Below are 14436 nucleotides of genomic sequence, written 5' to 3'. Positions count from 1 at the left end.
AAAGTTCAGTCTACAACAGATTGGAAATTTAAAACAAAAAGCTGGATCTTTACCACAAATAGTTTTAGAAGTACTTTCTATCAATATTATATTACAGATTGTGATTTTTAAAATTCCTAAATCATTTGTAACTAAAAAGAAATGCCAGACTGTATCTATCTGTATTACAGATTTCATGCAGAAAGAGCTATTGGTATCATTACCCACATCCTACCTGAAGATCATCTTCTTTTGGCTTCTTCAAAGAGGGTGAAAGGTATCCTTTGTAATCTAGTCTCAGATATTTTAAAATAGATGATATATAGTCTAAAATAGGGGTATTTGTTTATTTTCTCAGAGGTTTGGAGGATTTTCTCACAGGATTAGATGGTGTCTATGTATTACTAGATAGCCATTTTACCACAACTCTGCTTAAGGGGTTCCAGTGGTTCATAATGAAAGACTGTTTGCATCTCTCATAAAACATTGTTAATAGGCCAGGTGTGGTGGCTTATGTCTGTAATCCCAGCACTTTGGGAGGCCAAGGCAGGGAGATCACCTGAGGTCAGAAGTTTGAGACCAGCCTGGCCAACATGGTGAAACCCCATCTCTACTAAAAATACAAAAATTAGCCGGGTGTGGTGGCATGCACCTGTAATCCCAGCTGCTTGGGAGGCTGAGGCAGGAGAATCGTTTGAACCCAGGAGGCAGAGGTTGCAGTGAGCCAAGATCGTGCCACTGCACTCCAGTCTGGGCAACAGAACGAGACTCTGTGTCAAAAAAAAAAAAAAAAATTAATAAGCCAGAATTTCCTTCTTTTCTCTCTCCCTTTTGTCATTCACTCATGCATGCATTAATTTTTTTGAGGATTGCATGGAAGCATAATACAAATGTTTCTACACAACATGGATAGAAGATGGGTTTCATAACTTCAGCTTTGTAGTGCAGGATTCTTATCCTGAGCTTCATATCAGGTTACCCTGAATGTTGCAAGGCTCTTGCCAAATACCCCTATCTTCCATTTCTTATTTTAACTTTTCTTCTGATTGCCACCAAGGCTTTTTCACGTAATGCATTTATTTTGCTAGCATGATTGGGTCACCTATGTGTTATTTCCATGCATGTTGGATATGTTTTACCTTAATTCTGGAACTGAGTTTTTTCTCCCTCTAGATTTGTATTTTTTAAGTTGCACAAGTAATACGTGATGTTAGATAGAAAAGAGAAAAAATAAATTGCCTTAAAATCCCACCAATCCTCAACCAACATTTTGGTGAATATTATTTTAGACTTTTCTTACTTCAAATAAGATAATTAAATGAATGATTTTTTTAGTTTTATAATCTGATTTTTTCACTTAATATATTACAAACATTTTTTCGTGTCTCTACATATATCCTTTTTTCTAATGTATTTAACCTTACCTTTATTATTTGACTCTTATAATTGTTTTTAACCTTTTCTTTTTTAAAAATGCTACAGTGAAGTAAATCTCTTTCTTACCTTTGTGTACATAGACAGTTTTCCAATAAATCAAATTATCTGGTAAAATAATATGTATATTCTTAAGACTTTCGATAGAATTTGAAAGTCTTGAATGGAGCTTTGAAATTGAAATGTCTTGCCTGATTTGGTTGGTCAGACGAGTAGGAGGAAATCAGTTCTTTTAGCTGTGTTTGGTTAAAGGTTATGTTTTATAAAGTGTGGTTTCAAAATTTTCAAAAGTGCTTAGGTACTCCTTGACACGGTTTCATAACTTTTAAAAACTTTCCCTGTGCTTCCATTTAATTTGAAAAACAAATTCACATCAGCAAAGTATAGCAGTCTATTAAAATAGAAGCTAATTCTGCAAAATCGTTTATACCATTGTTTTTCTTAAATTTGAATATATATATACTGTGCAAAATAGAATGACCGCCAAAAAGTGTACTTTTTTGTTAAAAGTGGAATTCTTTCATCTTGACCAGTTCCAAACCATAATCACATATAAATATATTCAGTAAACATTTTTATCATTTAAGTTTAAATTATATGTTCTTATTAGCTTTGGTAGATGGTTTTGAAGTACACTAATTTATTGCCTTCTTTTTTAGCACTTATTTTAGAGGAGATTGCAATTGACTGTCATAATAAGGAAACTGAACAGAGGCTGCTTCAAGAAGCTCATGATTTGCACCTGTCTTCACTCCAATTAGCTAAAAAAGCTTTTGGGGAATTTAATGTACAGACTGCAAAACACTATGGAAACCTTGGAAGACTTTATCAGTCAATGAGAAAATTTAAGGTAGAAACATGTTTTTGCTATATTTTTCTCTCTTAAGTAATGAAATAGAATCTTAAATAATAAATCTTAAGTAAGCTCAAATAAATTATACATTTATCTTATTCCACAAAGGAATTGAGAAGATAGTGAGTATAAAACAACATAGGCCAAGCACAGTGGCTCATTCCTATAATCCTGGCACTCTGGGAGGCTGAAATGGGAGGGTCCCTTGAGACCAGGAATTTCAGACCAGCCTGGGCAACATAGGGAGACCCTGTCTCTACAAAAATTAGGCAGGTGTGGTGGCACATGCCTGTCTTCCTAGCTACTTGGAAGACTAAGGCAGGAGGATGAGTTGAGCCCAAGAAGTTGAGGCTGCATTGACTATGATCACATCACTGCACTCTAGCCTGGGTGACAGAGTGAGACCCTATCTCTAAAACAAACAAAAAATAGTCAAAATAGAAATAAAATTTAAAAATCAGGACCGTGGGCCAGACACAGTGGCTTATGCCTGTAATCCCAGCACTGGAGTCCAGGGTGAGACAATCACCTGAGGCCAGGAGTTCAAGACTAGCCTGGTCAATATAGGGAAATCCCGTCTCTACAAAAAAGAAAAAGTTAGCCAGACATGGTAGCTAACACCTGTAGTCCCAGCTTCTCCAGAGGCTGAGGCAAGAGGATGGCTTGAGCCCAAAAGGTTGAGGCTGCAGTGAGCTATGATCACACCACTGCACTCCAGCCTAGGTGACAGAGTGAGAGCCTGTCTTCAAAAAAAAAAAAAAAAAAAAAATCAGGATCATGAAAAATTAGGAAACATGTCAAACCAAAAAGATTAATATATGAGGCTGGGCTCAGTGGCTCATGTCTGTAATCCCAGCACTTTGGGAGGCCAAGGCGTGAACACTTGAGGGTCAGGAGTTCAAGACCAGCCTGACCAACATGGTGAAAACCCGTCTCTACTAAAAATACAAACATTAGCCAGGCATGGTGGCATGCACCTGTAGTCCCAGCTACTCAGGAGGCTGAGACAGGAGAATTGCTTGAACCTGGGAGATGGAGATTGTAGTGAGCCGAGATCTGCATTCCAGCTTGGGTGACAGAGTGAGACTCCATCTCAAAAAAAAAGATTAATATATGAAAGTAGTACTTGAGATAAGAAAAAATTTTTTAAATAAAAAAAGACAAATATGATTGCTATACTTCAAACAGTTTTTAGTATATAGTTCTTGATATATAATTCTTAGTATATGCTAAGTATAGCTCTTAGCAGAATGCCTGGCACATGGCAGGTGTGCAAGAAATGTCAGATATTGCAACAAGTATTATTAATTATAGCAATAAATATGACTAACTTCAATGTCTTTTAGAATTTTGAGTTATAATTTTTTTTTTAATAGAGGTTCTTACTCTGTTGTCCAGGCTGTAGTACAGTGGTGTGATCATGGCTCACTGTAGCCTCAACCTCCCTGGGCTCAGGTGATCTTTTCACCTCAGCCTCCCAAGTAGCTGGGAATACAGGCGCACACCACCATACCGCCTAATTTTTGTATTATTTGTAGAGACAGGGTCTTGCCCTATTGCCCTGTTGCCCAGCCCTATTGCCCAGGCTGATCTCGAACTCCTAGGCTCAAGCAATCTGCCTGCCTCGACCTCCCGAACTGTTGGGATTACAGGCATGAGCCACTGTGCCCAGCCTATAAATTCTTAATATTATTAATTTTGGGATCACAGTAAGGAAAGAGTGAGAGGTCTTCTTTACCTGAAAAGCAACCTATATATCCCTCAATTAGCTTGAGTTTAGTTTGTTGGAATAAAAATTGTCAAAATTCCAAAAAATGAAATGAAAGTGTATGCCCATGTAAATTAACATATTATGATATAGAGCTTGTTAAGAAGGTTCAACTAAATTTTGCACTGTGTTAACTGTGTTAACCAAAGGAAGTAATTTTTGTTTTAGAATGTTTTGTTAATTTCTTCTAAAAATTTCTTATAATTTTGCAAATTTCTTTGTTGTGAATTTCTTGTAACAATTTTTTATTACCAGGATAAGTTTTCACTTGTTACTTTTGACATAGGATACTATTGCTGTCATCAGTTTATCTGCAGTTTCCAAAACTCTGTAATGCTTCCCATAGGCAATTTTTGGAATAACATAGTATGTTCTTTGATCTGATTACCTTATGGCATTCATAAGATGTCTTTGGCATTTAGATCAGTTTTGCTCATTGAGTAAGAACTGTTAAGATCAGAAAAAGTATAATGATTGATATGGCATAATTGTTTTTCAGGAAGCTGAAGAAATGCACATCAAAGCAATTCAGATTAAAGAACAACTTCTTGGTCAAGAAGATTATGAAGTAGCCCTTTCAGTGGGACATCTGGCTTCTTTATATAATTATGACATGAATCAGTATGAAAATGCTGAGAAACTTTATTTGCGATCTATAGCAATTGGTATGTTACATTTAAATTTTCTTTAGTCAGTTGATTACAAATCAACATGTCAGCATGTCTTATATGTTGTATAAGGAAAATGTTATTAAAGACTTAAATGGGGCTGGTTGTGGTGGCTCATACCTGTAATCCTAGCACTTTGGGAGGCTGAGGTAGGCAGATCACTTGAGGTCAGGAGTTCGAGACCAGCCTGGCCAACATGGTGAAACCCCATCTCTACTAAAAAATACAAAAACAAATTAGCTGGGCATGATGGTGCGCGTCTGCAGTCCCACCTACTCAGGAGGCTGAGGCAGGAGAATCGCTTGAACCTGGAAGGCAGAGGTTGTCATGAGATGAGATTGTGCCACTGCTCTCCAGCCTGGGCAACAGAACGAGACTCCATCTCAAAAAAATAAATAAAATGCTAAAATATTTAATAAAATAAAATAGATTTAAATGGGATAAGTTGCTAAGGATATTCAGGAACCACCCAAAAATCATCTGGAACATTTTGCTAAAGGTGGTTTTTTTTTATACTGAAGCCAGTAGTAAGAGGTATGACAGTAGAGTGTCATGTGTAGGCAAAAGTAGTTATTTTAAACTATTTGTGCAGTTACTGCCCACTCATTCCTCCCCCTCCCTTCTCCTACCTTTAACATGATAGATCAGGCTTACCTGTTTTTGAACTTGATGAAGTTATACAATGTATATTTTTATGTGTCTGGTTTATTGGTGAACAATAATGGTGAAATCTGTGATGTTGCATATCACTGCCATATGTTGTATTAGAATGTCATCATTTATCCATTCCACTTTTAATGAACATTTGGAACATTTGGATTTCCATTTCAGGACTATTACAAAATCAAAATAAGGAATCTATGGCCATCATCTTATGAAGTGCCTGTTAAAACTCTTGCCCATTTTTATATTGATTTGTCTTGTCATTTTCTTACTGACTTATAGAAGTTCTTTATATGATATGAATATGACAGACCTTCGTTGGTTACATGTGTTGTAGATATCGTCTCTTATTCTATTGCTTGTTTCCTAATGGAGCCTTTTAAATAACAGAACTTCCTTTTTTTTTTTTTTTTTTTTTGAGACAGGATCTTACTGTGTCACCCAGGCTGGAGTGCACATCAGGGCTCACTGCAGCCTCAGTCTCTTGAGTTCCAGTGATCCTCCTGCCTCAGCCCACCTGAGTAGCTGGGACTACAGATGTGCACCAGCACACCCGGCTAATTTTTTATTTATTTCAACAGGGACAAGGTCTCACAATCTTGGCCCAGGCTGACTTCAAACTCCTGAGCTCAAGTAATCCTCCTACCTAAGCCTCCCAAAGTGCTGGGAGTACAGGCATGAGCCACTGTGCCCAGCCAGTTCTTAATGTAATCAGATGCATCAGTATTTTATTTTTTCTTTGAGAGGGAGTCTCGCTCTGTCACCCAGGCTAGAGTGCAGTGGCGCGATCTCGCCTTACTGCAACCTCCGACTCCCAGGTTCAAGCGATTCTCCTGCCTCAGCCTCCTGAGTACCTGGGACTACAGGTGCCCACCACCATGCCTGGCTAATTTTTTGTATTTTTAGTAGAGACGGTGTTTCAGCATGTTGGCCAGGATGGTCTCAATCTCTTGACCTCGTGATCTGCTTGCCTTGGCCTCCCAAAGTGCTGGGATTACAGGCCTCGTGAGCCACCGCTTCCAGCCTGCATCAGTGTTTTCTTTTGTGAATAGCACTTTTTGTATTCCATTTAAGAAATCTTTTCAACCGGGCGCGGTGGCTCACACCTGTAATCCCAGCACTTTGGGAGGCCGAGGCAGGTGGATCACTTGAGGTCAGGAGTTCAAGACCAGCCTGGCCAACATGCTGAAACCCCATCTCGACTAAAAAGACAAAAATTAGCCGGGCGTGGTAGCATACACCTGTAATCCTAGCTACTCGGGAGGCTGAGGCAGGAGAATTGCTTGAACCTAGCAGGCAGAGGTTGCAGTGAGCCGAGATCGCACTGTGCACTCCAGCCTGTGCGACAGAGCAAGACTCCATCTCCAAAAAAAAGGAAATCTTTTTCTACCCAAAGTAATAAAGATACTTTTCTAGAAAATTATCTTCAGGAAACTTTATTTATATTTAGATCTACAATCCTCAAACTGATTTTTGTTTATGGTATGAAGTAGGGATCATATTTTTTTCCCCATATGGACATAGAGTTAAGCCAAGACCATTTCTTCAAAAGACTGTTTTTTTGGTTTTGTTTTGTTTTGAGACAGAGTCTCGCTGTGTTGTCCAGGCTGGTATGCAGTGGCGTGGTCTTGGCTCACTGCAGCCTCCACCTCCTGGGTTCAAGCGATTCTCCTGCCTCAGTCTCCCAAGTAGCTGGGACTACAGATGCGCACCACCACACCTGGCTAATTTTTTTGTATTTTTTTAGTAGAGGCAAGGTTTTGCCATGTTGACCAGGCTGGTCTCAAACTTCTGACCTCAGGCAGTCTACCCGCCTGGGCCTCCCAAAGTGCTGAGATTACAGGCGTGAGCCACTGCTCCCAGCCAAAAGACTGTTTTTTTCCCTCTGCTATACTGTCTTCTTCATAAACCATTTATCCATATACATGTGGGTTCCCTATTATCTATAATATATTGACTGACTTGCTCATTCCTCAAGTGCATGTAGTTTGAGCTGCTAACCCATATCGCTGTGAAAAACAGACCTACTACTTAGAGTTCAATATTTGTTTACAATTTTCCTTTTTCTCTAGCCTGAAGGTAGTATATATTCAGAATACTGTGTTCAAAAGTTACTTGGGATTATTTACACCCCTTTCCTTCAATGTGGTTATGTTATTCTTTTGCAAAACAATTAGGTTTATTTAACATGTTAAATTGTTGCCCGTATCCATCTTTATTTTGTTAATTTTTTTGAGTATGTGAAATATTAATGTACTGTAATTAGAACTATACAGAAAGGTATGTCCAGAGACATATAATTTTCTCTGATTTCTTCTACCCAGTTCCCACTCACTCACTATGGATAACCAGTCTCATTATTTTCTGGTTTATCATGTTTGTGTTATCTTTTTGCACAATGAACAAATAAATACTTTCTTATTTCCCTATTGTACACAAAAGATAGCATACTATAGATACTCTTTGGTATTTTACTTTTTTCAATCTTAACAATATTCCATCAGTCACTCCATAACCGTTACAGAGAACCCAGAAATTTCCCCATCAGTTTGCAGCTACATAATATGCCATTGAGTGAAGGTACCACAGTTGATTAAACCATTCTACGTGTTTTCATTTGTTTCTGTTAATTTGTAATTACAAATACTGTTGCAGCGAATAGCCTTGTGCATGTATTGTGGTTTTTCATTTGTTGGTTGGTTTTTTTGAGATGGAGTCTCTCTCTGTCACCCAGGCTGGAGTGCAGTGGCCTGATCTTGGCTCACTGCAACCTCTGCCTCCTGGGTTCAGGCAGTTCTCATGCCTCAGCCTCTCGAGTAGCTGGGATTACAAGCATGCACCACCATGCCCAGCTAATTTTCGTATTTTTAGTAGAGACAGGTATTCACCATGTTGGCCACGCTTTCACCATGTTGGCCAGGCAAGTTCCGAACTCTTGACCTCAGGTGATCTACCCACCTTGGCCTCCCAAAGTGCTGGGATTACAGGCGTGAGCCACCATGCCCAGCCTGTGCATGTGTATTTTTCTATTGTTGGAGATGCTGCCATTCTTCTTTGAGATCTCTTTAAACAGTTCCTTCAAACCATGGATTTTTATATTCTATTCTAATGAGGCCAACTTCTTTAGATGAGAAAATTTTTTTTAAGTCTTAGTGATAGCTCGTGGTTGGGACTGATTTGGAGGATGCTGATACAAGAATTATATCTATTCCTTTCAGGGGAATAAACCTAAGCTACCCTGTTTAAAGAATTGAACTTGTGTTCATGTTATAGAAATTGCTTGTTATCTCATTATTTGTGCTTTTTTTTTTTTTCCTTTTTCTTTTTTGTTACAGGGAAGAAACTTTTTGGTGAAGGCTACAGTGGACTAGAATATGATTATCGAGGTCTCATTAAACTTTACAACTCCATTGGAAATTATGAGAAAGTGTTTGAATATCACAATGTTCTGTCTAACTGGAACCGGTTGCGAGATCGGCAATATTCAGTGACAGATGCTCTTGAAGATGTCAACACCAGCCCCCAGTCCACTGAAGAAGTGGTGCAGTCCTTCCTGATTTCTCAGAATGTTGAGGGACCGAGCTGCTGAGGGAGGACCTCAGTTAACCAATTACCTTTTCCCGGATTCCAGGGAATTCATACTGTGAAATCAAAACCATGTTGTTTTGGGGGGCTGGAATTTGCATTGAAACACTGGTCCAGTCCATTGAAGACCCTATTTTGGGTGATCCCTATCTTGCAGAATGTCTGTAGGAATAAGCATATATTCAGTTATATTCAGCATGTACCGCATGTGTAAGTAGTCTGGCCCACATTTTTAACCTAGTAGAACAAACAACAGGAAATCTTTTGTTGTTGTTTTTAAAAAATTCATTTTGCAGAAAGCCTGAAAGAAAAAAACATACCCCTAAATAAAACTAAGAGTTTAAAAGAGTTGCATTCTTATTATGTAAGGATGATTTTAACAACTTTTTAATATGTAATTCTTCGATGTGGAGGTATTCAATACTGTAGTGTAAAGAAATTTTATGGGGAAAATCTTTATATGCAGTATAGAAAAGTTAACACAAGTACTAATAAAAGAGGGACATCCCGACTTATGTTTGGCTACCTTGCCCAGATAAGTGGATACAACCACTCTATATTACAAGGAAAGGACTGTCAGAGTCATCTGAACTGGACCAGTGTTGATCTGTAATGTAACAGAAAATCTGATAGACCAGCACTTCTGACTTTTTTTTTTTTTTTTGGTACAACAATGCAGGATGCTCTGATAGCATTTGCTAACAGGACCAGGAGGATCTAAAAAGGACCAGCCTAATGTAGAAGGTGGTTATTTAGACCAGAAGCTTTAGATTATTTAGATCCTACATATACTTTTATCAGTAGAATGATTTCATTTAAATGTATAATGAAAAAGGATAATGCAAAAATTATGTAATAGATACCAAATTAGGGAAGTTTGGCAATTTCAATGGCATATTTTTAGTCAGGGTACACAGATGGCAGTGCCATAAGCAAGTCTATAAATATCGGCTGCAGCCATCCCCCTCATTTTAAATGTTGCCCTAATAATGAATGCAGTTAACAAGTATATTGGCTGTGTGTCATGAAATAGTTCATGTTCAGATGGAAATGTTAGGTTACTGTATGGTTTATGGAGATGAATGAAAATGAATGCCCAAAAATAAGTCTTAGAAAATCCTCCATTTTTATGGTAAATAGTAATACAGCTAGGTCATTTCATTTGAAATCTAGGAGTCAAATGGAAAGATCCCCTAATAATACACCTATTTCACTAACTTGTCTTTCTGTTTATTGGGTTTTGATTTGATTTTTTGTAAGCCGGTCAGGTTATTTAATGATGAGGTAATAATCAAATTTAAGAATTTGTGACATGTAGCAATTCAAGAAACAAAAAGGATTTTGCTGTTACCTCAATTCTTACTGTAGTAGCCCATCTGATGCTTCTATAGTTAAGAATCTGGGTTCCCCCCCTATTTTCAGGGGTTCATGACTTGGCTGTTAAAGATGTTGCTCCTAGCTAATGCTTGGAGTAGTCTATGGGTGAATGGATGTGTGTCGAATTTTAGTTTTCTTTTAACATGCGTGTTGGGTGAGAGGGGAAAAAAATCTAAGCTGTCTGCCACATTGAGTACAGAAAAGTTGTAGATTTCAAATTTTATTAATATTTTGAGCACTTTTTTGAACTTCCCAACCTTGTTTGAAGTTGTTATTTGCAGTCCTATTAGTTTTGAGCCACTGCATTTAAGTTCCCTAGGAGGGGGTTGGTTGGGGGATGTACTGAAAGAGATGAAGCATACCCACACCCTAAAATGGTAACTGTCTGATTTAGAAACCTGAGTTTACTCCTGAAATCGAATTATTTTCTTTTTAAATTTTGGAAAGAGTAAATTGACGTACTTGCAGTTTATGAAGCTGCCCCCCACCCCTCAGTTAATTGCAGTCTAATGTCAAGAGGCACTTCTTTATTAATTACCAAATAGTCTTTGTGACCAAGGACTAACATTTTTAAGTTACTCAGCTCTATCCTCATGGGCCTATATATTTAATTACCTCCAAAGATATTTTCAGGATAGGCTTTGTATACTTTTATTGGTTATTTAGAATCCAGTGGTATGTTTGTGGTATAGGAATGTCATGGTAAATTGTTTTTCAATAAATATTTTGAAACATGTTTCCATATGAAGTTTTTTTTTCAATCTGTATTTTTTGGTTTTATGCACATACAGCATTTCCTAGGATAAAAATAAACAAATGACTTACAGCCTCATCCTCCCTAACTCAGTTTGAACTCAACTTAGCTCACACTCAGTGATGAAACAACATGATACGTAGAAGCCTAGGATCACAGGGTGATAATGTCAATTGGCAGCCAGTTGTGTTTTTTTGAAACATCATTATTGGCAGTTTCTCCTTATCACCGCTGCTTTAATGTAGTTTTTTTTGTAAATCCATATACTTTAATGCATACACTCTAGCTTAAGAAAACAGATTGCCATTTTTGGTTAGGGATATGACTTACTGTGCTATTATTTCTGGTTCTAATGAAGAATAATACCCTATGACTTTAAGTGTAAGATTCATCCTTTAAGTAGAGATGTTTAGGATAAGTTAGAGAGATGTGTGCCACTATGATTTATTGAGTTTTAAAAAAATCTCGAAGAAAATAAATTTATCTCACAATAAGTTAACTCGCACAAACTTTTTACATATGGTGAGGTGTGTAAGGAAGCTCTGGCCAACTTAAAGATTTTTCTGGAGGTTCAGCAAAGTCATGTTAAATTAGAGGCCTTTGGTCTCATCCTTCTCTGACTCTTCTACCCAGTCTTTTCCTAAAGTTCGGTGCTACTCCAGTTGGGTGCATCAGGGAGCTCCGTCAGCACTCGCATGTGGCGCTCAGGTGGCCATTCATGCCTGCATTCCATTTAATAGAGCCAGTTGGAATTTTTAGAGCATAATCTTTATGGATCCTCAAAGCTGACTTTGCCAAAGGGATTGAGACCCTTATTACCATCAAATCTCTGTCTCTGCTTGGTTAAAAATTGGCTCACTTACTGCTTTGTAGTAACCCCTGCCCAGGTATTTTTTCATTTGTGAAAATAAAGAATTTGAGAAAGACCTTTGTTCCTAGCCTGTTGGGAAGAGTTAATATAAATTTTATGAAAATCAGGTACAGAGGCTGCGATCTTAGAAATAATGAAGGTGCCATTTGGCTGCTTCTTAATAGTGCAGACAGAAAACTGCAGTAAACACATGCCAAAACATGATTGAAGCCTTTGGCTGAAACTTTATACATAGAAATAATGATTTGCTCATAACAGGTATCGTTAACTGCCACTTTTTATGTTTTCCCTAGAATTTGTAGCCTTGCTGCTTACTTTTTTTCTGGGTGGCAAAGTTACTACTGGAAAAACACTATAAGTACAAATTTTTTAGAGTTTTATCTTTGCTTTAAAAGTGAATGTGTATTTCACCTCTTGGCTGTGGAGGACCTTAGTTGCCAGGAATTTTTTTTTTTTTCAGATGGAGTTTTGCTCTGGTTGCCCAGGCTGGGAGGGCAATGGCACCATCTTGGCTCACTGCAACCTCCGCCTCCCGGGTTCAAGCGATTCTCCTGCCTCAGCCTCCCGAGTAGCTGGGATTACAGGCTCCTGCCACCACGCCTGGCTAGGAAATTTTTTGTTGTTAATATGACATTTGGATTAATCTCCAGCTTCAACACTACTTCTTTTGTCCATAAATCTCAGGAATGTTTTAGGCAGAAAACTGGTTTTACCCTGTTGATAATCAGAAGGAGTGTGCTTTAGGATTTATTGCATAATACTATTCTTTAATTGCAATCCTAGGTATCTATAGCATGAGTGGCCTTAGTGAGTTTGTTGAAGTGCACATGTTTTTCAAGAGTAAAATTTAAGATTAAAAATATATGCTATATATAGGTATCTAGAAAACTTGGTTTGTGGTGCACAGTTAAGTGTTGGATCACTAAATAACCATTGCAGGTACCGTTTGTGTAACATTACTCATTTCTGTATATTCCTTTTATGGGAAGATATTCTGCCATGGTAACTAAAACTTTTCAGTTTAGTTCTACTTTTATGATGTGAATGAATGCTATGTTTTATTAAATATTACCAGGTCAGTACTATTTTTATACTTTATTAAGCAACAGGGGATTTTAGTTTAATAGGCTCAAAATAAGTTCTTAATGGAACAGTTAAAAGCAAAACACTAACAATCTTTACGTGAAAATCCCCACTAATAGTGCCACAATAATTTCTATAGAAATATCTAAGGTCATTAAATAGGTTTTTGAAGACAGTTCTTCATTGTGTCAGGATGTCAGGATGACCTTTCATATCATTCTCACCAACTTGTAGTGCCCACCGTTATTTGTAACTATTAAACCATACTAAGTATGTTTGTAACCAGCATTGTGATATATTCTGTACTTGTATTGCTAAAAATGAATTATTGACCTAATAAATATAGTGTTCCTGCATTCATAGTGTATCTGTTTCCAATTTGGTTTTGATTGCTTTTGGTTGGGATTAAGCTTTGCAGACTGTTTTTATTAGAGAACAGTGTGAGAGAAACTGTTGGAACTAGAACAAAAGTGCTCTTGTTCAAGAAAATTAAGATATGTGGCAGAGGAGGCACATGGTAACATCTGGAGATTGTGCTGATGAAAAGCACTTGGAAAAAGAGAAAGCACTGCATTAATGCAAAGGGATTTTTCAGTCCTTACAAAAGTATACCATTCTTTTAAGAATCCTCTCACTCTAAAGGCTGAAGATGAATGATGAGACCTGGTAAAGTTCTGCTGGAATAGTGAAGAAAAGCCTAGATTGGAGTTTCAGTTCCAGCTGTCTCTGAACTGGAAGATTCTGAGTTACATCATTCCAGCCCTCTTTGTGTTTTATTTCCTCACATGAATAAGGGGGTAAAATCAGGTCTTTAAAAAACTTCACCATGAAACAGCATAAATCTGAAGTACTCAGAAACCAGTTATAGGAAATGAAGCCATATTTTTAAAGATTAGGAAGAAAATATTGTAGACAAAATCCCACCATCACTTGGAATATAGTCAGCACCAGCTTCATTGCCTGCCACCTTCAGTGATACTGAATTTAAAAATGTTTCTCTTTACATCTCCATGACTGAACCTCTGAACATGCGATTTCATCGTCTTTGTGGAATGCCATTTCCTGGATAGTCTTAGTCATCTGTCAAGCTCAAAGATCAAGGGAACCCTTCCCTTAAAGTTTGAGTTGCCACTTGGTACTAATGCAGCATTTTAGAGCTTTGTGAAAGCAATTACCATATGGCCATATAACTTACAGTGTTAAGACTCTTTCCAACTTGTAAACTTTGCTGATTTGTGTATTCAACATAGAGTTTATCCTGTGACAGATACTGTCCTGAGTGTGTTAGCAAACCACACTCAGTTACTTTAAGCACACATTTCAATAGACAAATGCCCATTAGGATGGCTATTACAGAAAGTAAGTGTTGGCAAGGATGTGCAGAAATGAGAGCCCTTGTGC

The 14436-nt window shown here is 37.7% G+C and overlaps 1 protein-coding gene across 2 annotated transcripts in view; it reads left to right on the top strand.

Annotated features, from left to right (window-relative positions):
* APPBP2 (amyloid beta precursor protein binding protein 2) overlaps nt 1–13391 on the top strand; it is a 79536-nt gene extending 66145 nt beyond the window's left edge. For both annotated transcript variants that reach the window (XM_032162876.2, XM_058445198.1), the window contains 4 exons: nt 171–256; nt 2073–2263; nt 4534–4699; nt 8701–13391. In XM_032162876.2, the coding sequence (XP_032018767.1) occupies nt 171–256; nt 2073–2263; nt 4534–4699; nt 8701–8954 (697 nt within the window). In that variant the 3' untranslated portion in view covers nt 8955–13391. The remainder of the gene's footprint in view (nt 1–170; nt 257–2072; nt 2264–4533; nt 4700–8700) is intronic.
* Nucleotides 13392–14436: the final 1045 nt, after the last annotated feature.

Source organism: Hylobates moloch, unplaced genomic scaffold, assembly GCF_009828535.3.
Source record: "Hylobates moloch isolate HMO894 unplaced genomic scaffold, HMol_V3 SCAFFOLD_10, whole genome shotgun sequence".
In the NCBI taxonomy this organism is placed as follows: domain Eukaryota; kingdom Metazoa; phylum Chordata; class Mammalia; order Primates; family Hylobatidae; genus Hylobates; species Hylobates moloch.
Note: the sequence above shows the minus strand (reverse complement) of the source record. Positions and strands in the feature narration are given on the sequence as shown.